The 27,162-nt window shown below is 32.1% G+C and overlaps 2 protein-coding genes across 3 annotated transcripts in view; one reads left to right on the forward strand and one right to left on the reverse strand.

The window, feature by feature from the left end:
• Positions 1 to 15,401: 15,401 nt before the first annotated feature.
• Positions 15,402 to 17,694, reverse strand: LOC111421481 (uncharacterized). The gene is made up of 2 exons (XM_023054646.2): positions 17,206 to 17,694; positions 15,402 to 16,363 (listed from the first exon to the last, which is right to left on the reverse strand). The coding sequence occupies exons 1-2, from the start codon at positions 17,502 to 17,504 to the stop codon at positions 15,451 to 15,453; spliced, it is 1,212 nt and encodes a 403-aa protein (XP_022910414.2). The 5' UTR covers positions 17,505 to 17,694; the 3' UTR covers positions 15,402 to 15,450.
• A 5,186-nt stretch (positions 17,695 to 22,880) lies between these two features.
• Positions 22,881 to 27,162, forward strand: part of LOC111420035 (E3 ubiquitin-protein ligase RNF4-like) — a 32,960-nt gene continuing 28,678 nt past the window's right edge. For both annotated transcript variants that reach the window (XM_071196336.1, XM_071196337.1), the window contains exons 1-2: positions 22,881 to 23,190; positions 23,243 to 23,293. In XM_071196336.1, coding sequence (XP_071052437.1) covers positions 23,114 to 23,190; positions 23,243 to 23,293 — 128 coding nt within the window. In that variant the 5' untranslated portion in view covers positions 22,881 to 23,113. The remainder of the gene's footprint in view (positions 23,191 to 23,242; positions 23,294 to 27,162) is intronic.

Raw genomic sequence — 27,162 nt, forward strand, 5'->3', positions numbered from 1 at the left:
TATGAGCATTGTCACATTTCTTACAATTACCTAGTTTACAGTTTTCGTGTATATGACCGGGTTTAAGGCAATTGATGCAAAGTTTAAAATTCTTGACCTTTTCGAGGCGTTGTTTTGGCGTCAAATCCAAAAATGTTTTACATTGGTACAATGCATGGCTTTCGTCGCATAACCTACATTTCGGTTTATTTATAACGAGGCAAGATACTATGTCGGATTTGTTATCTTTTCTTTCTACTGATTCAAGAATCATGCACTGCGAAGACAAAAAGTCAAACAACTGTTTGGGGTCTGGTATTGCATTGGTTTTAATAGAACTTTCTTATAAATAAAACTTTGCTTAGTTTTTGTATCGATTTTATTTGAAATTAAGTGAATTAGTAAAGTGTCCCAATATTCCGTTGGTTGACCTAAAGTTTTTAACGATCTGATGTGTTTTTGAAAATGGTCAATTAATTTTCGCAAGTGTACGTGAGATTCGCGCTGAACTGCTGAATACTCAAATAATTCTCGAATGTGTGCTTGTACGATAATCCGTTTGTTTTCAAATCGGTTTTTTAAAAGCTCTATAGCTACGGTATAGTTATTATCGGATGCCTCCAAAGAGTCTACAACGTAAGACGCTTCACCGTTTAGACACGATCTGAGATAATAAAACTTTTGTGTTTTATTCAAATCATCGTTTTCATGGATTAATGCATTGAACGCATCGATAAACGGTAGCCATTTTTCATAATAACCGTTAAATTCTGGAAGGGTGATTTTTGGTAATTTGACATTTAACTTATTGCTGGTTGAATTATCATTGCTACTAATTGGGGTAGAAATTCTAGGGGTATCCAATTGTGAGTTAAAACTATCGAGAATCTTACGAGCTTTTGTTATTAATTCGTAAAATCTATCTTCAAATACCTCTCTATCGCTTTCTTGTGTTGAATCAAGTGATTCGATTTTGATTTGAATGGATTCGTATTCGGGTAATAAATTAACGACGTTATCCAACCTAACCTTTAATTCGTCTGGTTTTTGGTTTGCTTGGTTGATTAAAAATGTTTCGCATCTCGTTATTTTAGATTTTATAAGAGTTCGTTTCTTGAGTAAATCTTCCATTGTGATGAAAGACTGATAAGGAAAGAAAGAAAAAGGACTGACCTTGACCGGCTCGAATGCTGCGGCTATGGCGCCAAATGTTCGTTAAAAATGATGTAATAACCAATTTCTTCGGAAATCTGCTCCCGTATCCGGTTCGTAGGACCAAAATGTTGTGGACTGTATACAGGGTGATTCATAAGTAATGGGCCAAATTGTAAATGTACGTTCAGGAGGCCAAAATAATAATATTTTCATTAACAATAATGGGTCTTAGTCTGCTCCTTACTGAGATACAGGATGTTAAAGCGAAAAAATAAAATAGATTTTTGTTAATAGATCAGCTACTTTTCTACATAATGACTCATAGTTGACTTATAGTTTTTGTAAGGGTAAACAATAATGTGTGAGAGGATTTGAGTTAACTCTTAGATGTCGCCACATGCGCCATATGAATTATGAAACGTCAATGAGCTTTTACGTTTAATGAATAGTTTAAAACATTTTATTGTTAAGTAAACTGATTCATTCTTGTCCTAACATAAATCAAAATGCCGAGACATAATCACTTTTCAAACGAAGAAATGAGAGACATGTTATGCGTTTACGCACAAGAACGTTTTTCTGGGCAAGCAGCATCCAGAAAATATCGTGAAATGTACCCTTACAGAAGGCAGCCAAACCGGAAGATATTTCAAAATATTTATAATCGATTGGGTGAAACAGGTTCATTTCGTCCAAAATATCATACAGGACGTCCTAAGATTATCACTCCGCAGCAAGAAGATGAAATTTTGGTAAGAATTGCGCAAAATTCTGAAATAAGCACTCGTCGATTGTCTGCAGCAACTGGAATAAGCCAACCATCCGTGACTAGAATTTTACACAAGGAAAATTTATATCCCTATCATTTTATACCTGTGCAAAATTTACTTCCAACAGATTATCGAATCAGAGTTCAATTTTGTCAGTGGCTAAAAGGAAAATTGAATAATAATCCAACATTCCTAAATAACATTCTTTTCACGGATGAAGCAACCTTTACCAGACGCGGAGTTTTTAATTGGCGAAATAGTCATGCCTGGGAAACCGAAAACCCTCGTTTAAAAAAAGATAGACATTTCCAGCACGAGTTTAAAATAAATGTGTGGTGCAGTTGAATTACCTCCTAATTTAAATGGAGAGTCATATTTAATTTTTTTAAATAATGACTTAGTCGACCTCTTGGGAGATCTTCCATTACAACTAAGAAGAAATATGTGGTTCATGCAAGACGGTGCTCCTCCACATTTTTCACGTGCTGTGCGCGAACATCTGAATGAAACATTCCCTCACCGTTGGATTGGACGTGGTAGTGATCCACTTGATTTTTATGTGTGGGGTTACATGAAATCAATGGTCTATGCTGAACCTACTATAAATACACGAGACGAGTTATGGAATAGAATTCAAGATGCAGCCAATTCAATACGAAATAATCCTGCTACATTTTTTAAAGTCAGACAATCCTTAACCAAACGGTTAAATGCGTGTATAAATGCTGGTGGTGGTCATGTTGAAAACCTTTTGCAGTAGCTCATAATTAAGCTTAAATTTAATTTAACTTCGCACAACATTAACATGTAGGTTTTGATAACAGTTGTCGTAAGTGGTCTTAGTTCAAGTCTGTTCTAATGTTGTATTTCGTTTTATTAACTGGCGTACAATAAATTGTTTTATTACGTAATTTTTTTATGGTTTCAGTTTAATATTGTTATCAATTATCAATTACGGTTAGGTAAATGTCAACATTTCATGCCATGCTTGTGTCTTAACAGATTAATGCTACGTCGACCACCGTGAAATGTAGTGTAGTGAATTAGTAAAATTCAAATATCTCGAAAATCGTTAATATTTTCAAGATCAAAGAAGTATAGCTTTTTTCTACAGAAATGATGGGGCTATCCAAATTAAACAAGTATGTTGTAAAATAATGAGCGATAAAAAATTTGTAGCTGATTTCATCTAATTCATATGGCGCATGTGGCGACATCTACGAGTTAACTCAAATCCTCTCACACATTATTGTTTACCCTTACAAAAACTATAAGTCAACTACTATGAGTCATTATGTAGAAAAGTAGCTGATCTATTAACAAAAATCTATTTTATTTTTTTCGCTTTAACATCCTGTATCTCAGTAAGGAGCAGACTAAGACCCATTATTGTTAATGAAAATATTATTATTTTGGCCTCCTGAACGTACATTTACAATTTGGCCCATTACTTATGAATCACCCTGTATAGTTGAATGAAAAGCTTCTATTTTTGTTTTAATTTATTTTGTTTAACACAAATATAATGCTTGAAAGCGTCCGTCGTCGCTGCTCGTAACGGACTGATCCCTTTTCGCGGGTAACAACTCGACACGTGTGTCCCTTCGATCGCTCACTAACGACATCTATGAACGAGAGTCGCAACAGTTACCTTTGGTATTAGAATGTTTTTAGTTGTAGGTAACTTTGATGTCAATACTCGACTCATTAAAATTTCACTTGGGCTATATTTTAGTCCTGCAACTAGCGTATATCTATATTCCAATAGTCCTGAATAGATGACTTTTAAATTGTTAGCTTTCTTTATGATATTTTTAGCTATACCCACAGCTTTTTCGGCCAGTCCATTGGACTTCGGGTAATACGGGCTTGAATGTTTTATCTCAAAATTCCATTCAATCGCAAATGTTCTGAAATTATGACTATTAAATGGATTATTGTCACAGATAATCTGTTTAGGTATTCCATGTGTTGAAAATAATATTACAAGTTTTTTCTCAATTTCCTCAATGCTTTTACTGTTTAATGGTATTATGTCTATCCATTTTGATAGATAATCTACAGTTACCAAATAATTTTGTCGTCCATATTCTGCTATGTCTAATCCTATTTTATTAAATGGCAAGTTCGGTAATTCGTGATTATACAGGATGTTTCGGTGACGATTCATGTAAAAAAAATTAGTAAAAGTCCTCAAATTACAAAGATACAAGCCATCAAAGTTAGAAAATTTTAACACATTTTCTAAATATCTTAAACACTATTTATGGTAAAGCGTTGAAATTTGGTACAGTGTAAACTAATATCACGTAAAATCATTAGGCAATTTTTGAGTTGGATCGGTCCGCGGGAACAATGCTATACAGGCTGTTTCTAAAGTTTGTTTGCTCAGAATTTTTTTATTCTATCATGACCCTACATTTATTTTTGCAGTTTCTAATAGTAAATTTAGTTTAAAAACTTTTATAACTCTTAGAGAATATTGATAAAATCCACCGTTTTCGTATTAAATACAAAAATGTTAGGCTCCGAATTCAATAACACTAAAAAAATAAATAAATAAATAATCTGAATTGGCAATGACAAGTGAAAATCGAACTCAGCTGTCATTACTATTATGTATGCAACATATCCAAGTGTAGATTTAGCTGAATCACATTTTTAATTTGTTTTAGTTGGTTTAATAAAAGAATACAAAAACAATAAATTAAAAATCAACAAAAAATAAACAAAAAAACGACAACACTAACAGGAATAATAAAAAAGTACATAAAATAACAAGACAAGTAATAAAATATACTAAAGGAAATGTTCAGAAACTTAGATTTCTTTTTTTTTAGTGCTATTATTGAAATCGGAATCCAACATTTTTGCATTTAACACGAAAACGATGATTTATTATCATTATTATCTAACAGTAATAAAAGTTTCTAAACTAAATTTACTAATAGAAACTGCAAAAATAAATGTAGGGTTATGATAGAATAAAAAAGTTCTTAGCAAACAAACTTTAGGAACAGGCTGTATAGCATTGTTCCCGCTGACCGATCCAACTCATAAATTGCTTAACGATTTTACATCACATTGATTTATACTGTACCAAATTTCAGCGCTTTACTGTAAATAATGTTTAAGATATTTGGAAAAATGTGTTAAAATTTCCCAACTTTCATGGCCTGTATCTTTGAAATTTGAAGACTTTTACTAATTCTTTTTTACATGAATCGTCATCATTTTCAGTCTAGTACATGTGGTTAAATTTGTTCCCCGAGTCACCGAAACACCTTGTATAGAGGTTCTTTCACGCAACTTCGTTGATATTTTTCACACTCAACGTAACGTTTTATCATTTTTTCGATTAAATTGTTAATATTCGGCCAATAAAAGAGTTTTCTTGCTCTTAATTTTGCTTTAACTATACCTGAATGACCTGTGTGAAGCAATTTTAATACTTTAGATCTAAACGACTCAGGAATAACTAATTTATCATTGTAAAAAATAATATTTTCTCGTAGAGATAAATTATCTCTTAATTTGTAATATTGCTTAATTTCATTATCAACATTTTTAGGATTGTAACTTTTCCATCCTTCATTAATATGTTGTATCACCTCATTTAAGATTAAATCATTTGTAATATTGTTTTGTAATTCCTCAATTCTCTCTTTTGACATTGGCAGTAAATCTTCTAACATTATTGAATGTATCACGCCTTCAATCTCTTGATCTTCTATTAATTTACATCCTACTGATGCTCGCGATAACGTATCAGCTACGTACATGTTTTTTCCGGGAATGTAATTTACTTTTAAATTATATTTAATCAACTTTAAATGCATTCTTTGGATTCTGGTACTACTTTTATGAATATCACCTTTCATTATATTAACAAGCGGTTTATGATCTGTATGCATTTCGATTTCACGAGCATAAATGAACTGATGCAACCTTTTACAAGCAAAAACTAACCCTAGCATTTCCTTTTCAATTATTGGATAATTCTTCTGAGCTTGCGTTAAACTTGTAGAAGCAAATGCAATCGGCTTATTGTCTTGAAGCAAACAACAACCTAACCCATCTTTGCCTGCGTCAGTCTGTATTATTATTTTTCTATTTGGATCACAATATCGTACAATTAATTTCCTAGTAACTAAATCTTTTAATTGATCTAGGGATGACTGCTGTTTTTCAGTCCATTCCCATGGAACACTATTTTTTAATAAATATCTAAGCGGTGCAGCGACGGTTGACAAGTTCGGTATAAAATTATGCAAGAAATTTACCATACCTAAAAATCTTTGCATATCTTTTTTACATATAGGTGTTGGCATTAAATTTATAGCTTTCGTTCGTTCTATGTCTGGTTGTACACCTTCTTTACTAAAAACTAAACCTAGATATTTGACTTTTTCTACTTTGTACTGCATTTTTTCCTTGTTAAATTTTACGTTATATTTTCTAGCTTTCTCAACTACCTTACTAAGTACTTTATCATGTTCTTTTTCATTTCTACCCGACATAATAATGTCATCAAAGTACACTTGAACACCTGGAATGTCACCAAAAATCTTCATATTCTCTCTCTGAAAGACTTCTGGGCTGCTGCTTAGGCCAAATGGTAACCTATGGTACTTATAACGACCAAATGGTGTTCCGAATGTGCACAATATTGCTGAGTCTTCATCAAGTTCTATCTGATGGAACCCATCTTTCATGTCTAAAACACTAAAAGTAGTCTTATCAATCAATTCTGATGTTAGTTCTTTCACTGTTGGAATAGGATAATATTCTCTTTTTATATATTTGTTCAAGTCTTTTGGATTTAAGCACACACGTAAAGTACCATCTTTTTTCTCCACAATCACTAAATTGTTTACCCATTCGGTTGGTTCACTCACTTTTGATATTATTTTCTTCTTCTCCAACTTTTCTAGTGTTATTTTCAATTTCTTTTTTATTACATCTGGCACTCGTCGTACTGGTTTCACGGTTAGAATTGCATTTTTTTTCAGTTGAATTCGGTGTTTAAAAGGCAACTTTCCTAGTCCCTCGAATATATCACTGATTGATTCCAAAATTTTTTCTTTTTTGTCTTTTCCGTTTTCTATAACTTCTAATTTTTTAAAAGGGATGAAATTCTCCATATTTCTCAATAAAATACATAAAAAATAGAAAAAGTAAAAACTTTTTGTGAGAAATAATTAAATATTAAAATTTATTTTATTTCTATTTTTTATATATTCTAATTTTTTAATCAAGTTCAGTTTTATACATGCTGCTAACCCTAGGATTGGATTGTTTCCTTTTTCTACTATTACAAACTCTAATTTTTCCACTTTTCCTTTTTTATTCATGCAATTTAGTTTTATTATACCTAGAGTTTCTATTGGACTTTCACCATAAGCTAATAACTTACAACACAACCCATCTACTTTCATGTTGGGGCATACCTGTTCAAATTTCATTTTAGTAAGTACATTTACATCCGCTCCTGTATCTAATTTGGAACTTATCTCTTGTTCATTTATAATTAATGGATATTTCCATATTCGTTCAGTTTTACTTGTTAGTTCGTCTAACGTAATTTCATCCATATACAGGGTGTCTCACGTAACTGGTTCGTTAGAACTCTTTTAGGTTCCAGTATTCGTACAGTTTTGAAATTTTGGTAGTATGGGTTGTTCAGTCGGAACTTTCGATCTAAAATATTTTCAAGATGGCTGCCACTTCCGGTCTACCGGAAGTAGACCATAACTTCGTTATTTTAAATGGAGTGCTATAGTTTTTATTGCACCTTTTAATTGTACGTAAAAAAATATGTTGACTTTCATAAAAGTTATTAGTACCTAGCGTTTTTCGTTTTCAAGTTATTTTGGTTTTAAGTTTTTCTTGGCAAATTTCACCATGCTCTTTAAAACCCTGTATCCCAGCCAACGTTTAATCAAAAAAGCTCTAAATTGGCACGATTACTCTTCAGATGCTCTCAAATAGATTGTCATATATTGTATTAGAGTATCTTATACAGGATGGTCAAAAATTGAATTAAAGTTTCTCCATATTCAATAGGGAGAAAGTCGAAAATTTTAAATGGAACGCCCCATATTTTATTAGCCTACACGAAAGGAAATTTAATTCTCTACAATTTATCTATAAACATTCGTATACCTATTTATTGTAGTTTCTCTCATATTCGTAAATTTATCAAAACATGCAGGAAATGTAGGAAATCGTTTGTATTTTTATTAGAAGGCCATGACATTTGGACAGTTTTTTGTTTAATTTATTTCTATTATTATTTGTACTATTAACTACGATTGATAATCTTTTAGTTTACTAGCTTTTACTTACCAAAAATAACAAACAGAAGATCAAATAAATTAAACTATTAAAACAAAAAGTTAATGACAAAAATTAGATTTGAATAAAAATATAAATGTATAATATAAATTTGTTATTAAATTGAATTTGGAAATGCAATAAAATACGATAAAATATTTATTTCGTTGTCTTTACCACTGGTAACTGGAAATATGCGATTTCTTTTGGTCTCGATATGTCCAGAACTAAGAAATTCTTTATCAATTTTTTGAAATTTTTCCTTGTGATGGGCGTTAGATTTGTTATGCATCTTTCATTAAGTGTTCGACACGTCCTGTCCAAAAGTTTATTACATTCGCCATTAATACAAAATAAATTTCAATTATCGGCGTTGGAATAATTTACCATGATATTCAATAACTTGCACCCGTCGTCAAATGTAACTAATGACAACAATAATACAAACATGGACCAAAAACTGTCAAAAATCCATAGCTTTTTAATAAAAAAACCTGCATTTCGTGCATGTTTTAATAAATTGCGCAATATGAGAGAAACTACAAGAAATAAGTATGGGAATGTTTATAGATAATTTATAGAGAATTAAATTCTCTTTCTGACAGGCTAAACAAATATGGGGCGTTCCATTTAAAATTTTCGACTTTCTCGCCATTGAATATGAAGAAACAGTAATTCAATTTTTGACCAACCTGTATAAGATACTCCGATACAACAAATGACAATCTATTTGACAACATCTGAGGAGTAATCGTGCCAACGTAGATCTTTTTTGAATGAACGTTGGCTGAGATATGGAGTTTTAAAGAGCATGTTGAAATTTACCAAAAAAAGCTTAAAACCAAAATAACTCGAAAACGAAAAACGCTAGGTACCAATAACTTTTATCAAAGTCGACCTATTTTTTTAAGTACAATTAAACGGTGCAATAAAAACTATAGCATTCCATTTAAAATAACGAAGTTATGGTCTACTTCCGGTAGACCGGAAGTGGCGGCCATCTTGAAAATATTTTAGATCGAAAGTTCCGAATGAACAACCTATGCTACCAAAATTTCAAACCTCTACGAATAGTGGAACCTAAAAAAGTTGTAACGAACCAGTTATGTGAGACACCCTGTATAGGTTATCCTCTTCTTCCTCTTCACCATCGTCTTCAATTTCATGAATATTCTTTTGTTTCTTCTCTTTTCTTCCCTTTTGGTACGTTCTTTGTCTGTATACTATCATAAAATGACCATGACCATATTTTCCACATTGGTTGCATTTTCTATTATATGCCGGACAATTTCTTCTCTCGTGCTCTGTAGCACATTTCTTACATTTAAACTTTTTCCCCATATTTTCATCTAATTCTCTTTCTTTTGTATATTCTTTTTTCTTTTTTATAGCATCTATTTGTGCACTTTTCCCTTCTCTTAGTACTTTTACTTGTCTCTTGCTCGCTTCGTGTGCTCGACACAATTCAGCGGCTTTCTCTAAACCCATTGTTGATTCTCTTAACATTCTTTCCTGTAATGCTATATCTTTTATTCCTAATATTATTCTATCTCTCACCAAAGATTCTTCTTGCGTTCCAAAATCACAATCTTTTGCTAGTTTTCTTAAATCAGTTAGATATCTTTTAAAAATTTCTCCTTCTTCTTGGCTCCTATTAAAGAATTTAAATCTGTTAAATAGAGGTGTTTTTTTAAGCCAGATAGAACTTACGAATGGGTTAACAGTATACTCTGGCAAATCATCATGAACAGATTGACGCTTGAACAACGCTACCAAATTATCCAGATTTACTTTGAAAATCAGTCATCAATTCGCATAACTTATAGACGACTTCGTGATTTGTATGGCACACATAATCGTCCATCTGAGCAAGCCATCCGTCGAACTGTGGATAGATTTCATACCACATACTCTCTAAATGATGCAATAAAATCAACACGTCGAAGAAATGTGCGTGCTGAAGAGAATATCGCCGCTGTAAACGAATGCGTGGAAGAAGATTCAAATTTATCGATTCGTCGTCGGTCGTAGGAATTAGGGCTCTCTCCGTCCACTACGTGGAAAATTTTGCCCAAAGATCTTGGCCTACACCCGTTTAAGATCCAGCTGGTGCAGGAATTAAAACCACGAGACCATCATATGCGTCGTTCTTTCGCCGATTGGACTCTAGAGCAGTTGGAAACTGATTCCATGTTTTATCGCAAAATTGTGTTCAGCGATGAGGCTCATTTTTGGCTTAACGGGCATATGGAGTAAAACCAATCCATAACAGACCCTACATCCAGAAAAATGCACCGTTTGGTGTATATCTATATATATATTTTATGGTTTTTAACAAAAAATTCGAAATAGTTATACAGTTAAAATTTAGTTTAAATTAAAATTTAACCACACTATCGAATTAGGTGATGAAGCAAAACGTTTAGATTATTGTTTGTGGCTTGGGTACAAAATTTTGAAAGACAGAATTTTTTTAAAAAACAATATTTTCGAACGAAGCATCGTTCACCACTAATGGAGTGGTTACATCACAAAATTGTCGATTCTGGTCAAAGACTAATCCACATTATCGCATAGCTTGTAAACGCCAGTATTCCCAGAAAGTGAATGTGTGGTGTGCTGTTTCGTCAGACGGTGTTATTGGACCTTACTTCATAAACGGCAATTTAAATCAACACCGATATTTGGAAATACTAGAAAATTGTTTATTTAATTATTTTCACGGCGCCGGCGTGGATTTAGAAAAACGCAACAAATTTTAATTAGAAATTATTTAAATACGTTATTTGGAAAAAAATGGATTAGTAGATATGGTCCGCAACCATGGTCGCCAAAAGTCCGAATTCATCTATTATGAATTTTTATTTTTGGGGTTATGTAAAACAAAAGGTGTACACTGAAAATTTTAATAACAATTTAGACCGTTTACACACAAACAAAAAATTGAAACTGCTATTAGAGAAATTCCGTTGGACCATATTAGAAAAAGTTATAAACAATGTCGGAAAAGGGCTGAATTATGTGTTAGTGTTGGTGGTGGTATCATTGAATAAGCTTTATTCTTATCTATTATTATCTTATGTTAATTTAGTTTAGATCGAAAATGTTTTGTTAATCTTATGATTTAAAAATATGCATTTTGCTTTTATATCCTAAATTAATAAAATTCGGCATATCGCTGTAATTTAACATAACAAACATTTTATCGTAATCAACTTTTGTTGTACATTGCTCAGAAAGACCACTTTACCTGCAACGATTAACAAACTTTTTACGTTAACTTTGATACTTTGAGGACATTTGACGTAAAACTTGGTTATATTTCGTTTTATGACATCCAGACTTTAATTGCAAAAGATGGAATTTGAATTCAAAAATTTATCGTCAATCATACCTTACGGGGACACACTGTATATACATATTATTATGTATAAAAACATGCATTGGAAATTTATGAAGAGCTATCTGAAAACAACGTATTAATCACAAATTTGAGGGTCATATACAGAAAGGTAATGAAAGTTTTAACTCGATAGTTTGGCGATTGACCCCAAATGACCGACGTTACGACTTGAGGAGTTAAAATTTCTGCATACCTTTATCTTCAATGTATGCAGAAATTTCGAACGAGTTTGTTAAATGAAGAACATAGTGCCATTTCAGAACTAATAATAATAATTCATGGGTTTATACATACGGGTTTATTGTTTGGAACAGTAAGGGTCTGTCCATCAGATGTCTATGTACGTTGTTTTTTGCGTTGATTAGATCGCGGTTAGAGTATGCGGTAATCGTTTGGTATCCGTTCTATCAGTTTTACGCGAATGTGCTTGAATACTATACAAAAGACATTTTTAAAGTATTTATGCTTTCGACAGGATCGTGTTTACCCGCCTAGGGGTGCAGATTACACGTTTCTCCTTTCGCTCTTTAGTTTTCTTTCACTGCAACAGCGCAGAGTTGTTTACATAGTTAAATTTATTCATAAACTTTAAGGTTTATAATAAAGTTTAAGGTTAACCTTTCTTGTGCCGCGTTTCAACTCACGCTGTCCCCTCACGTTCTATAATTGCCGTATTAATAGTAACACTTTACGGAAATCATCTGTTTCGTTAATGTCCGATTACGGCAATTTTTGATTCTTTGAACACGGTGGTTAGAGTAGCTTTCGATCATTTCGGCATGCAGTAAATTCTTAGTAGTTATGATTATGATTAGATTATGTAGTTGTATCAGTTAGTATTTTTGCTTATAGCTATATCTTTTTCATGTAGTTAATTTAAATTTAAGTGTTGTGATGTTATAATTTTTTTTGTAATTCGCGACGGTAACGAAAGCTCTAACAGTACTCAAACGGGTGCTATAATGAGACTCCTTACAGCATCCGATGCTGTAATGAGATTTCAGTAACATTTTATGGAACCAGTTCAAGTTGGAGACATTGGGTCATTAATTTTTCTAGTTGTCAATGTGACAATTTTTGTCTATGGATGTTTAAACACGTTCTTAGCATCGAATACAAGGTCCACAATGATGACGACATTGAACACTGAGTAATTTCTCCTATTTTGGGAGGTGTACATGAAACATTTTTTTCAGGTGAATACATTTTGTGTTTTGACAGTTTCTAATTGTCAATTCAAATTTCTATTTTCAAGTATTACGGTGTTACCAACTGCTGCATACCTATTTTCCTACATTGTCAAAATTTATTTTATTTTTGCTAAAAAAAAGGATAAAAACGCGAATTACAAAAAATAGCATAAAAAACACGTTTCATAAGACTTAAAGCACTCATTCATTAAAAAACTCGTGGCTTCGCCACTCGTTTTTCAACTAAAAATTCGTGCATTTCAAGCGTCTCTTACGAAACTTGTTTTTTAAGATACTATTTCCTGTAACTGGGTAGTACCTGTTGGAAATAATGTCCTATTATTATTATTATTTATATCATCTATAAACGATTTATAAAGCGTAAAATAAAACACTTGCCGCGCGATCGCAAAACACATCCGATCTTTAGCGATGCACAAATCGAACTGAAGGAAGAAGTGATAGAAATTAGAAATAATAGTATATTATTATATGAGCATATAAGGAGGGCTATTATTCACGATGGTTAAGTTTATGTAACGAGCGTAGCGAGTGGCATAATTAACCTAAGTGAATAAAGGCTCATTATATGCGAGTAGAATACTATACTTTGTCCACGACTATTGAAATTGATTCCATAAATTTACTTTTTAAATAAATTTTTGAATAACGGTTAAACGTCAATGTGACACAAATTCAATGTTACTAACTGTAACTAACTTCACAACAATTTGTCAAAATTAAATGTCAGTTTTATAAAACGTCGTTTTCTTTACGAAAATTAATTAATTTATGCTTAAATCATACGAAAATAGTTATTTGTATTATAAGTAAAGAAAGTATACTTTTTTCTTTACGAATCGCGAATTTTCTAATCGAGGCGAAGCCGAGATTAGAAACGCGAATAATACATGAAGTTTTTTCGGACACTCAATTTAAATGAATTACCTACATTTTATAAGAAATTATTTAAAAAGTACACGACGAGCTCGAGAATCAAATTGTCGAAAAAAAAATAAAGTAGTGATTCATGAGGAGGTGTTATCAAAATCGTCACTAACATGTGGTGATTTACAGTTACAACAGTGTACATCAAGTATAAGCATATCTAACCTTATTAATTGTACGTTTAATATTTATTCTAATAAATAATTAATTGTTTATTTGGTTGCTATAAAGAAATGGTTGCTATAAAGAAATGAGGTACTTTTCTTTACGATTTGTAATCAGGAAATATAGGCCATTTCCAGTGAGTGTCCGAAAACAGGAATTTGTTTAGGTTTTTTTAAGGTCGCGGTTCAATCACGTGATGTTCGCAAAAGTGCAAAAAAAATTTGTATAGTTCCGCTGTTGGTTAAAAGAGGTCGTCGAGAGTTCAATTCAGTTATTCATAGCGACGCTTTTTTATATCAGCTTACAATTAGTCATCCTACCGTTGAAATATTTTATTCATTGAGGAATATATTCTGGTTTAGCCTTACGCGATGCCTATTCTCGATATTATTTGGTGTTCTTTTTTTTTTTTTGCGAAATGTTAATATTGTTATAGTTGGTGTTATTTTCATAACTTAACATTTTTACTTTTAAACAATTAATTTTTATTTTCAATTATTTATTCAAATGTTTCTATTACCTAAATTTTGATTAACACAAATTTTTTTTACCAGTATTAGATCCTAACTCAACATTAACAATGTATTACAACAATATTAAACATTTTCGACCCAATTCCACAGGAATCAGATTTTTGGCCATATACAGGGTGGATCAGTTTTTAATCGGGAAGCTTTACTAGGATGTAGTACTTGCCAAAATAACACAAGTTTTTTATATAAACATAGGGTCCCAACTCTTTTGTTTTCGAGCTATGAGCTGTCAAAGTTGAGCCAAAAATTTACATTTCATCTTTTATTTCGAGTATAAGTAAACCATAGAATTTGAATTTTTGTATGTACTACTGGCTGATACCTTATTTTCAACCATACCTTAAACTTCCCTAGCACCTTCTAAAGGTGAACACGCACCTAGCCGCATCGCACTAGCCGCACGCGACACACGAAACGAATTTTAGAATTTTTTATATGATATCTTATGTAGTACCGCACACCTATCCGCATCGTACAGCCGCATTTTAATAAAATGCTGTGGATGTACGAATTCAATATATGAATGCGTATGACGTCATCAGAATCACTACGTTCGCTGTGTACAGGGCGATTCTGATAACGTCAAGTAAGTCAACTACAACGTAACTTGACTTTATCAAGATGGAAAGTACCCTTATTTCTCTTGTACAAAATTATGAGGAATTATATAATTTGAAACATCATAATTATAGTAATCAACAGCGACGAGATAATATTTGGGAGGAGATTGGCAACATTATGAAATTACCTGGTACGTTCGTTTATTAATTGTAAACGGTATTAGGTTTTAGTTCACCATCTTGTTTCTGACGGGAACAGAATTTGAGTATGCGATTGTATATTATGTAAACTAATGTTATTATAGTTATAAACTTTTTTATTTTTGTATTTACATCTAATCTTATTTCACATAAAAAGTCAAGATCGTAATAAAGCGACATTCGTCGGTAGTTTTCTGGCTTCTCTGTATATCAATGTAATTTTCCTTCTCGAACTCTTCGACGCTGCCATTCCACTGATCCAACTTCTGAACAAAAATAATCCTTGAATGTATTTCTGACTGCTAAAGCCGTGGTCCTTATGTTTCCTCTAGCTCCCCTCATGTTCTTTATTCCACGCATGTCACTCAGCCTTACATGATCATTTTTCGACCAGTAACATATGTCTTCTCTTAAAAAATTATGTAAAGCACATATTGCTAGGATAATTGTTACAGTGTGATCACGAGACATATGTAGTTTATGTTCAAATAATCTAAATTTTCTTACTAATAATCCGAAAGCATTTTCTACCGTGTTTCTTGCGCGGCTTAATCGATAGTTAAAAATCTTCTTTTCTTCATTTCCTTTTACATCATCACGTGAATACGGCCTCATTAAGTATGTACACAGTGGGAACGCTTCATCCCCAACGATAACGTGTGGTAAATTATTTCCATCAGGTAGCGGTTTTGGTGGGGGCATATTAAAGTTGCCTTCTCTGAGACTTTGTCCCATATTTGAATTTTGAAATATTCTAGCATCAGAATTTTTGCCGAAAGCACCAACATCTACCGCTATGAATTTTTTATTTGCATCAACTAGCGCTAGTAACACAATGCTAAAGTGTTTTTTATAGCAGAAATAATTAGAACCACTATGTTGTGGTGCTTCGATCAATATGTGTTTCCCATCAAGTGCTCCCACTGCATTTGGGAAATTCCATCTTTCCCGAAACTGTGCTTCCGATGAAAGCCACAAATTCTCGTTAGGTGTGGGCATTACGATTGGTTGTATAAAGGCCCAAATTGCTTCACAGGTAGAGTATACTATTTCTCGTACTGTAGTCTCGCCCAATCGATAGTTATCAGCTAAAGATGTAAAAGAATTCCCGGTTGTCAGAAACCTGCAAAATTATTTTATTAGGAACGACCCTAGGAGCTTAACTCATTTTTAACTTAAAAATTTCATGTATTTCATACGTTTGCAGATATAACATGTAAAGATAAATGGCAAAGAATCAGGGAAAACTTTCGGAAAGCTTTAAATCTTCGCAAATGTAAAAGTGGTCAGTCGGCAGATAGGCTCAAACCGCCAAAGTATTTTCAGGAGCTGAGTTTCCTAATTCCATATTTAAATGACGAAGAGAATCGGAGGTCAAACATATTAAGACCTATTGGAAATCATTTGGATATAAGAAGTCCAGACTTATTAATTGATTCTCCCGAAGGGGATTCACAAGTTTCCGATTCGTCTTCGTCAAATTTAAAAAAGTCCACTCCACTTACATCTCAGAAACGGAGATTTACACCGTATAGAGCACCATCAATCAACAACCAACCGACCACCGCTGCGACAGTGCTTCAAGAATATTTATCGAAAACGTCAACAAATTCAGGCTCGTCGCAAACTCCGACCTCAGATCCGTTGATAGATTTTTTCATGACAATGGCAAAGACTGTTAAAAGATTCCCAGTCAGAAAGCAGCTAAAGATAAAAGCGGACTTGTTCCACATGGTTCACAATGTAGAACTAGAACTTAGCAATGAGGATGCATCTGGTACATCGACAGCACCAGCTCGAGAAATATCTGAAGAAACAATTCAATCCCTACCTCAATCGAACGATTCTACTTTGTCTGTTAATTCAAATTCTATCGAATTCGAATGGACAGATGAATAACAGGTATTCATCTGTCAAGTCGAATTTTTAATTTAAACAATAAAATAAAACTAAATATATTCTTACCTTAAACAAACAACTAGTCTTTCTTCTGGTCCAATTGCCATCCTATACCTTGTATTTTGTCTAGTTATGTGCGGTTCTAGCATACCTAACAGCTGCCTAAACTTGAGAGGAGTCATATGGAAATACTTAAAAAAACGCTTATCGTCTTTTAGTAAGTCAGGATATAACGAATAGTATTCTCCAAACCATTGCCTTTTTAAGTTAATACTATGAACCCAAATTCTTTTTTCCCTTTGTGGTATTTCGTTTTCTTCATCCTCTATTAATAAAGTACTGACAATAATAGGGTCAATTTCCATTATACGCGTTCACTTCGACATAGACGTATAGACAGAAATGACACTACATAATACTGCAAAGCGGTGCGAACAACGCGGTTCGTTCGATGCGGCGCGTGCGGTTCAAATAGGTGTGCGAGATCGTACACAAACTCGTTTCGTGCGGCTCGGGCGATTCGTGCGGTGCGGCTAGGTGCGCGTTCACCTTAAGGGGATGCAATTCACCATCCCCTTGATTTATTTTATAAGAACTTTTTAACGCTATGTAATATTAACATAAAAAAATATGGGTTATAAGCACATACTTTAGTGGTACTTTTTTGTCTCTTTAGTATTTTCTTTAAGGTGGCGATTCGAACCTCTTGGGTTCATAAAAGTGATAAAAAAATCGGTTTTTATTTCGTCAGTCAATGATTAATATTTCAACAATATTCATGCATTTAATTTTACAACATTACTGAATTCGTCACTTGATTATATTGTATACAGGGTGTTTCGGTGACTCGGGGAATAAATTTAACCACATATACTAGAGTGAAAATGATGACGATTCATGTAAAAAAAAATAGTAAAAGTCTGCAAATTTCAAAGATACAGGCCATCAAAGTTAGGAAATTTTAACACATTTTTCCAAATATCTTAAACACTATTTACAGTAAAGCGCTGAAATTTGGTACAGTATAAATCAATGTCGTGTAAAATTGTTAGGCAATTTATGAGTTGGATCGGTCCGCAGGAACAATGCTTACCGGCTGTTCCTAAAGTTTGTTTGCTCAGAACTTTTTTATTCTTTCATAACCCTACGTTTATTTTTGCAGTTTCTAATAGTAAATTTAGTTTAGAAACTTTTATTACTCTTAGATAATATTCATAAAAATCACCGTTTTCGTGTTAAATCCAAAAATGTTGGGTTCCGATTTCAATAGTGCTATTACTAAAAAAAAGAAATCTAAGTTTTTGAACATCCTTTAGTATTTTTTATTACTTGTCTTGTTATTTTATGTACTTTTTTTATTATTCCGGTTAGTGTTGATTTTTAATTTATTGTTTTTGAGTTCTTTTATTAAACCAACTAAAACAAATTAAAAATGTGATTTAGCTAAATCTATACTTGGACATGTTGCATACATAATAGTTATGACAGCTCAGTTCGATTTTCACTTGTCATTGCTAATTCAAATTATTTATTTATTTATTTTTTTTAGTGTTATTGAATTCGGAGTCTAACATTTTTGCATTTAATACGGAAACGGTGGTTTTTATCAATATTCTCTAAGAGTGATAAAAGTTTCTAAACTAAATTTACTATTAGAAAATGCAAAAATAAATGTAGGGTAATGATAGGATAAAAAAGTTCTGAGCAAATAAACTTTATGAACAGCCTGTATAGCATTGTTCCCGCGTACCGATCCAACTCAAAAATTGCCTAATGATTTTACGTGATGTTAGTTTACGCTGTACCAAATTTCAACGCTTTACCATAAATAGTGTTTAAGATATTTAGAAAAATATGTTAAAATTTCATAACTTTGATGGCCTGTATCTTTGCAATTTGAGGACTTTTACTAATTTTTTTTACATGAATCGTCATCATTTTCACTCTAGTATATGTGGTTACATTTGTTCCCCGAGTCACCGAAACACCCTGTATATGATGGTTTTTTATTGTGAAATAGTTTTGTAAAAATTGTTATTCTAAGATGGTTTTTTTTATTGTAAAATAGAATTAAAGTTGTTATTGATTTTTATTATTTTTTATAATGTAGAACCGTTTTTTTTTTGTGAATAAATAGTATTATTGTTATCTATGTCTATTACAAATTATTATTACTTTACTTTAGATTATTTATGTTCTTATATCTTGATAACAATTTGCTGTGTTATTTCTTACTTTCTCAGTGTTAATATAATCACTAAAAATTAGGGCGGAAGGACTGTGATCAGCAACTCATTCATAATTGCCTACAAATCTTCTATCTGTTATATATATTTATTTACTCAGTAGTTAAAAGAGAAATTGGCCATGAACAAATGTTATTACCAACTCAAGATTAGTAATCAATTTATAATACGTTTTATAACATTTTATTGGCAATTAATTATTTTTTATATTTATTTTTTTTTTTAATTTTTAATTAGTACCTAAAGCCATCTACAAAGTAATTGCCAAAGGTTTACTTAGTACTGTTTTGTCGATTTTAGGCAACCCATTTTACACCTTTTCGTAATGACTAAAAATTGTGACAAAATCGCATATCTTCAGAAAAAATACATTCATGAAATAATCACACAGCTATTGCACTTTTACGAATACGGAATCTGTTCCTAAGATACATAAGCATTAGATGACATATTTGCCACCTCGTTTAAGTCCCTAATCTCTTCTAGAGAACGATTTGTATTAAGCCCTTATTATGACTAACTTTCGTAATTTATTTCTGTCAGCGTCATGATTATTTTAGAATACTAAATATGTCATTCCGTAGAGTAATATATGTACTTCAAGCCTACGTATTTACTTTTTTATAAATATGTAGCATTAAGTCGTGAATGTACATCTACGTAACCTCTCCCGGCGTATATAAAAATGGACGCTTTGAACCGCCCCCTTAATGTCAAACATTTAGAAACTCCTAAAAATAGTATATTGTTTTATATGGAAGAGAAGCAGTGCTTTTTATGGCGTGGTCTGTCGCTTAGCGACGAACGCAGTGAGTCGCTAATGACAGATGAGCCGTTAAAATTGTGGCGTGTCCGACAGTTTGCCGGACGAACGAAGTGAGTCCGGCAATGACGGACCAGCCACAAACGAATCTGCTTCTCTTCCGAATAAAACATAGTATTTTTTCTTCAAACGTTGCAAATAATACGGCGCTAAAGTGAAATGTTCTTCAACGTTATGGCGCTAAAGTGAAATTTACTTTAGCGCCATAACGCTGAAGTACTTTTTTGCTATGTTGATCTTAGCAACCGTCGTTATGCAACAATGACTTACTTCTACCGCGAGTAAACACGACAACAAAGTTGTCATTTAATGACGTTTGAAGAAAAATGGAATTAAATTGACGTTTTTTGAAATTTTAACGTTTCAAATAATTATTATTAGTCTGTCAAGTTGGTTACCCATGAATGCCATAGAAAATAGCTTCGTAGAAATCATGTAGAAATGCAACTCTCTAAACAATAACTTCGTACTAAAAATTGAACGCATGTGGCGCCATCTGTTGGGGATATTTTGGAATTATTCAGCTAAGAACCGAACCACTAGAATACAGGTGTATTGGGTTTATACAGGTGTATCTGAATGACTGCAACAAACTTCAAGGGATGATTCTTTAGTGAATTTTAAGGGTACTTTGATATATGAACCATGGGCGACTTGGGCTCCCCTAAGGAGCTACACCCCTCCAAAAATGGCGGAAAATTTTGGTTAAATTTTTTTTCCTCAAAAACCATAAACGCTAGGAAAATAAAATTTGGGGAATATGTTTAACTCATAGTAGGGCATGTTTTGACCCTGTTTGTACTTTCAACCTACCTTTCTAAACTACTAAACGTAACTACCCCCTTTACATTTTTGCTAATATTTTTTTTATGCAGATGATAAATACGTTAAAAAAATTTTACCTAGGTAGATGAAAGTATCCTAAAACTCTTTTGTCTCTCTAAAATTTTTCCAAAAACGACTAATTTTTAAGAAAAAAAATAATAAAGCAAATACTGCACGTTAAACATCGGGGTTGTCGATCAAAAGTTGGAATGAAATTTGAATGAAAAAATTTTAGTAGGCTTTGCAATCTTTGTCAGAAATATTTTTGACGTTTAAATGTCAGTGTTTTTCTTACTATTATTATTGTTTTTCAAATTAATTTTTAAATAAAGTTCTAACACATTTACGCTCGTTCACTCGACGTTTCAAAATTATAATAAAACAATAATAATAGTACGAAAACCACTGACATTTAAACGACAAAAATATTTCTGACAAATATTGCAAAGCCTACTAAGATTTTTTCATTAAAAATTCATTCCAACTTTCGATTAACAACCATACAGCTTAACAGTTAGTGTTTGCTTAATTATTTTTTTTCTCAGAAATTATTAATTTTCGAAGAAAATCAGAGAGACAAAAAAGTTTTAGAATAGTTTTATCTATCTAACTGAAATTTTTCCAATGTATTTATCATTTTCATAAAAAATATGTAGGCATAAATTGAACGGGGGTGGTTACGTTTAGTAGTTTAGAAGGGTAGGTTGAAAGTACAAATAGGGTCAAAATGTGCCCTATTATGAGTTAAACATATTCCCCAAATTTCATTTTCCTAGCGTTTATGGTTTTTGAGAAAAAGACATTAAACCAAAATTTTCTGCTATTTTGGAGGGGTGTAGCTCCTTAGGGGAGCCGAAGTCGCCCATGGTTCATATATCAAAGTACCCTTAAAATTCACTAAAGAACCACCCCTTGAAGTTTGTTGCAGTCATTCAGATACAAGCTCCAACCACAGAATAACTGTTTGGAAAGTGGTTTTCAACCACTATGTGGCTCCAATTAACGTTCCGACTGGTTGGGAATTCCTCAGATGCAATTACCTATGGCAATTACACCAGTCAAATAATTCCGCCACATTTGAATATCACTGCATCATATGACATGTGAGATTGCATCTGACGCGCTTCCAACCAGTTATAACGTTAGCTGAAACAATGTTATAATGTCGATTATAATCTAATTATTTAATCCTACCATTATTACTTTATTATACTCTTACCTTGACTCTTACCGAAAAATCACTTTAAAATGACGTTTTCATCTGTCATTCAGCAGCAAATTTAAAAATATAAAACGAATTGTAATCTATACTTTTTAAATTAAAAGAATGATACTAGCAATAATTGTTATTGCTGTCTCTCATCATTCCCACTATTAATAATAAAATTGTTAGTTTAATTAAATTATTTCAGTATAGACCTAATGCCATCTTACGGGGGGATTTCGACATACAATCAGTCCCAAGTTCTCCTATCAAAGATCCCTGGGGCTGATGAATGCCCGTGAATAATGATTATTATTCACTCCGTGAAAAATAACTATCATTTTGTTTTAGAAAACTCATTCATAAGGTATATATTATATGGTAGTCGTGGACAAATAATAAAAAGCATTATAAAGTTGGGTAAAAATGTCAAAATTTAAATTAATTGGTGCCATCTCTTGCCATTTACTAGAAACCTCATATAATTATTATTAGAAACATATTTAATGATTAGCTATTAAAACGACGAAATATAATGAGAGTTATTTAAAAATTTATAAATAATTATATTAATTTTTATATAAAAATGTCATGAAATATTTATAAACTATAATAATTTAGGGTAATTTTTCACATATAGGTTGGACACATTGCTTACACTGTCAAGTGCAGTCAAGTGTCATTAAAAATTTAACGAAAACAGCTATGGATGGCTTAATATTGTGTAAAAAGATAAATTAAAACAAATTAGGAGAAGTACTTGTTTTATTCATTACTTTAAATCACTCACATAATATAATTAGTCAGTAAATTTTAAGTTTTAATCATACAACCTTTATTTCTTAACATTGTGAGTTTGGTGTTTATTAAAGGAAAATGCCAAGAAAAAGAACACGAAGATGCAAAGTGATTGTTAATTATCGCATATCTGATGATGATGAAGATGATAATAGGTAAAATTATCAAATTTGTTACATGTTATTATTTATAATTCTTTACTTACAGCCCGAAAAGACGTAAAGTTGCTAAACCTCAGATTCAAGAACAACAGAAACGGTTTGTATTATGTTATGATTACAGTTTTTAATTTGAAAACGTTAAAGTTTAAGTCAAAAAATGATAATTGTCTTAAAACAACTATAAATCTTAAACTCTTAGTACCTATCTCTTAAACAATAACTGTTATAATAACGAGTCGCACAATTATAAATATAACTTTATTAAATATTAACTCTACAGATCTTTTATAGCTACACACACGAGTTGCTTGTCATGCAATTCTTATGCAACTTGTTGTACATCTTTATGACACCTCCCCTATCAAGTTAATACATCACATAATCATTAAATTTAGTCGGCTTTCGCATTATTCGGGACGGCTTAGTGTTTAGATTAACAATTGGTTGTTCATTATTTGCAATTAAAGGTACAATAGCATTTTCTACCTTATCACCTAACTTATTATTATCATGATTAGAATCAATGTCCTTTGGAAGAGCAGGAGGAATCGTACTCTCTTCTATATTTGTAGGTAGTTGTCTGTCAGTTACTGATTTTCTCAAGACTTGACTATTTCTTCTTAGTACATTCAGTCCTGTATTTATTAAGTATGATCTTGGACTTTCATGTTTACCTATAACTACGGCTGGCTGCCACTCCTTGTTCTTTCTATAAACTATGCTTTCTCCCACATTAAAGTTTTTTAATGGTTTTGTTCCCTTGTCATAGTATTTTTTCATTATTTCTTGTTTCTTGCTTAAATCATTTTTAAAACTCTTGATTTCCTCATTTATTTTTTCTACTATGGGTAACTTCGTTTTAATCTTTCGAGAAAACAAAAGTTCAGCAGGAGATCTCATTAACCCTGTAATTGGTGTGTTTCGATATTCCATCAAAGCAGCATCAAGATCTTTAGTTTTACGAAGTATATTTTTAGCTGTCTGAACAAAGCGTTCTGCCAAACCATTCGATCTTGGATATCTCGGGCTGCTGGTTTTAAATTCAAAATCATATTCTTTTGCGAATTTTCTACATTCAAAGGATGAGTAGGGCATGTTATCCGACACAACAATGTCCGGCACACCATGAGTTGCAAACACATTTTTAAAAGCATTTATTATGTCCGAACTCTGTTTTGACTTGAGAGGTATAATTTCTAACCACTTTGTCAGATAATCAACCATAACTAAAAATGACTTATTACCATACTGAAGTATGTCAATCCAATCTTTTGAAAAGGCAAGTTTGGGATTTCGTGTGGTATAAGAGGTTCTCGCATGTTTGCGTATCTGTATTTCTCACAAACTGCGCAACGTTCGATCATTTGTTTAATGTCACTAGCCATACCAGGCCAAAATAAGACTTGACGAGCTCTCGCAGTCGTCCTGTTTATACCAAAATGTCCTTCATGTAAAAGTTTTAACATTTCCTGTCTTAATGATTTAGGTACGACCACTCTATCTCCCACAAAAACCATTCCATTATGCACGTCTATGTCACTTTGTATTTGAAAATATACTTTCATTTCTCCATTATAAGTTTTATTCCAACCATGGTAATAACTTCTGATCACTTCTTTTAAAGTATCATCCTTCATTGTTTCATGTCTAAATTCGATTTTTCTCGATTCGCTCATTCTTATATATCTTTCAACTGTATGAACCATTTCCGACAGATCTTTATCAACTTCACCAATTTCATTACTATAATTTCGGGACAGATAATCTGCAACGTGTAAGTATTTACCAGGCAGATAATCGATATCAATGTCATATTTTAACAACTTTAATCGTATTCGTTGTAAACGAGGCGAGTTTATTTTACAAATCTCCTTATTCATTACACTAACGTTAGGTTTATGATCAGTGATTACTTTGATTGTCCTCCCGTAAATGTAATTGTTAAATTTTTGTGTTGCAAAATAAATTGCCAATAACTCTTTTTCTATCACTGCATATTTCTTTTCAACATCATTAAGTCCTCTAGATGCATAAGCCACCGGCTTGTCATCCTGCATCAAGCAACACCCAATACCATTTTGAGATGCATCTGTTTGAATAACAATTTGTTTCTTATCATCAAAGTTCATTAAAGTAGTGTTTTTATTAATCTCATCTTTAATTTTTTGTAATGCTTTATCATGTACATGCAACCATTGGTATTCTACATCCTTTTTAAGTAGTTGACACAATGAACTAGCTATTTCTCCTAATCTGGGAATAAATTTTCTTACATAATTGATTAAGCCTAACAGCTTTTGCAACTCTTTTTTAGAATTAGGTGGTTTTAAATCATTTATAGCTTTCACTTTCTCACTATCTAGTCTCATTCCCTCTGCACTGAAAATATGTCCCATGTATTTTACACTACCTTTTCTAAACTGGACTTTTTCTTTATTGAATTTTACACCTTTTTCTCTTGCCCTCTGTATAACCTTTCTTAAAGTTTCATCATGTTCTTGTAACGTATTTGTTGCAATCAACAAATCATCAAAATAAATGATTGTATTCTCAATATCACCAAAATTTTTGTTATTTATTTTTTGAAAATATTCAGGTGCTATTTTTAGACCAAAAGGCAATCTCAGAAACTTGTAGGAGCCAAATGGGGTGGAAAAGGTCGTAAGTTTATTAGATTCACTACATAATTTGATTTGGTAATAACCATCTTTAAAATCTAATACTGAAAAATACTTTTTACCATTCAGTTTACTACTAATATCTTCTAAACTCGGGATTTCAAAAAACTCTCGTTCTATACATTTATTTAATTCGTGTGGATCTAAACATAATCTTAACGATTTATTAGGTTTTTCAACTATTACAAGAGGATTAACCCACTCACTAGCTTCAGTTACTTTAGCAATTATTTTTTGTCTTTCTAAGTTTTGCAGTTTTTCATATAACTTTTTTTTTATAATTAACGGAACACGTCTACATGGTTTAGCAACGGGTACACTATTTGCTTTTAAATTTATTTTACATAAATCATTGAAAGTTCCCAATCCTTCAAATACATCTATATTTTCTTGAATAAACTTTTCTTTTGTATTTTTTACTATTTCATTAGTATCTTTAATAAATCCCAACTTATAACAACTAGGCAAACCTAACAATGGTTTTACATCTCTATTTATAACCAAGAATTCCAAATCTATTTTTTCCGATTTATGAGCACAGTTTAATTTAATTTTACCTTCCGGCTTTAATCTCGTCCCACCATATGCTTCAAGAATAACCTTTGTCTCTTGTAACGACTTATTTGGAATTATTTGCATTGGGATGATGTTTACTTCTGATCCTGTATCCACTTTGAATTGCACCCATTTACCCTCAATATTTATTTTTTCCAACCAAGTTGACTTATTTCCAATAGTAATTTCACCTACCATTGCCAGACTACTAACTAACATCTTCTCATCTTCATCTTTCGTGATTTCATATTCGTTTTCGGTTACCTCTCGAACTTTCTTTATATTTGTTTTGCATACAGCCGTAAAATGATTTTGCTTTCCGCACTTAAAACATTTCTGTCCATAGGCTGGGCACTCTCCATAATTATGTGATTTATTACATTTATGGCATTTTCTTACTTGATTTTTCTTTTCTTCTTTCCTTTCTTTTCCTATACTCCTCTTTTTGATAGCATCTATGTGTGCCTCATCTTTATTTCTAACATTTTCCATATGTTTTCTTGTTATCTCAGCATTTCGACACATTTCAATTACATCTTCTAATTTCGGCATTTGGTAATTTAATAATTTTTCCTGTAATCGGACATCTTTGGTTCCAAGAATGATTCTATCAACAATTATTGATTCTTCCTGATCTTCATATTCACAGGACTGAACCAATTTCTTTAAATCTCCCAGAAAACTATCAAACGGCTCATCTGGATCTTGAACTCGATTATTAAACACAAATCTT

This window comes from Onthophagus taurus, chromosome 6 (genome assembly GCF_036711975.1).
Source record: "Onthophagus taurus isolate NC chromosome 6, IU_Otau_3.0, whole genome shotgun sequence".
NCBI lineage: Eukaryota > Metazoa > Arthropoda > Insecta > Coleoptera > Scarabaeidae > Onthophagus > Onthophagus taurus.

What these genes read in the sequence shown, in the direction of transcription:
- LOC111421481 (XM_023054646.2), bottom strand. Translation starts at nt 17,504, where the DNA reads ATGGAAATTGACCCTATTATTGTCAGTACTTTATTAATAGAGGATGAA. An exon ending in AGACTAGTTGTTTGTTTAAG is followed by an intron (nt 16,364 to 17,205) that starts GTAAGAATATAT and finishes ATAATTTTGCAG; the next exon opens with GTTTCTGACAACCGGGAATT.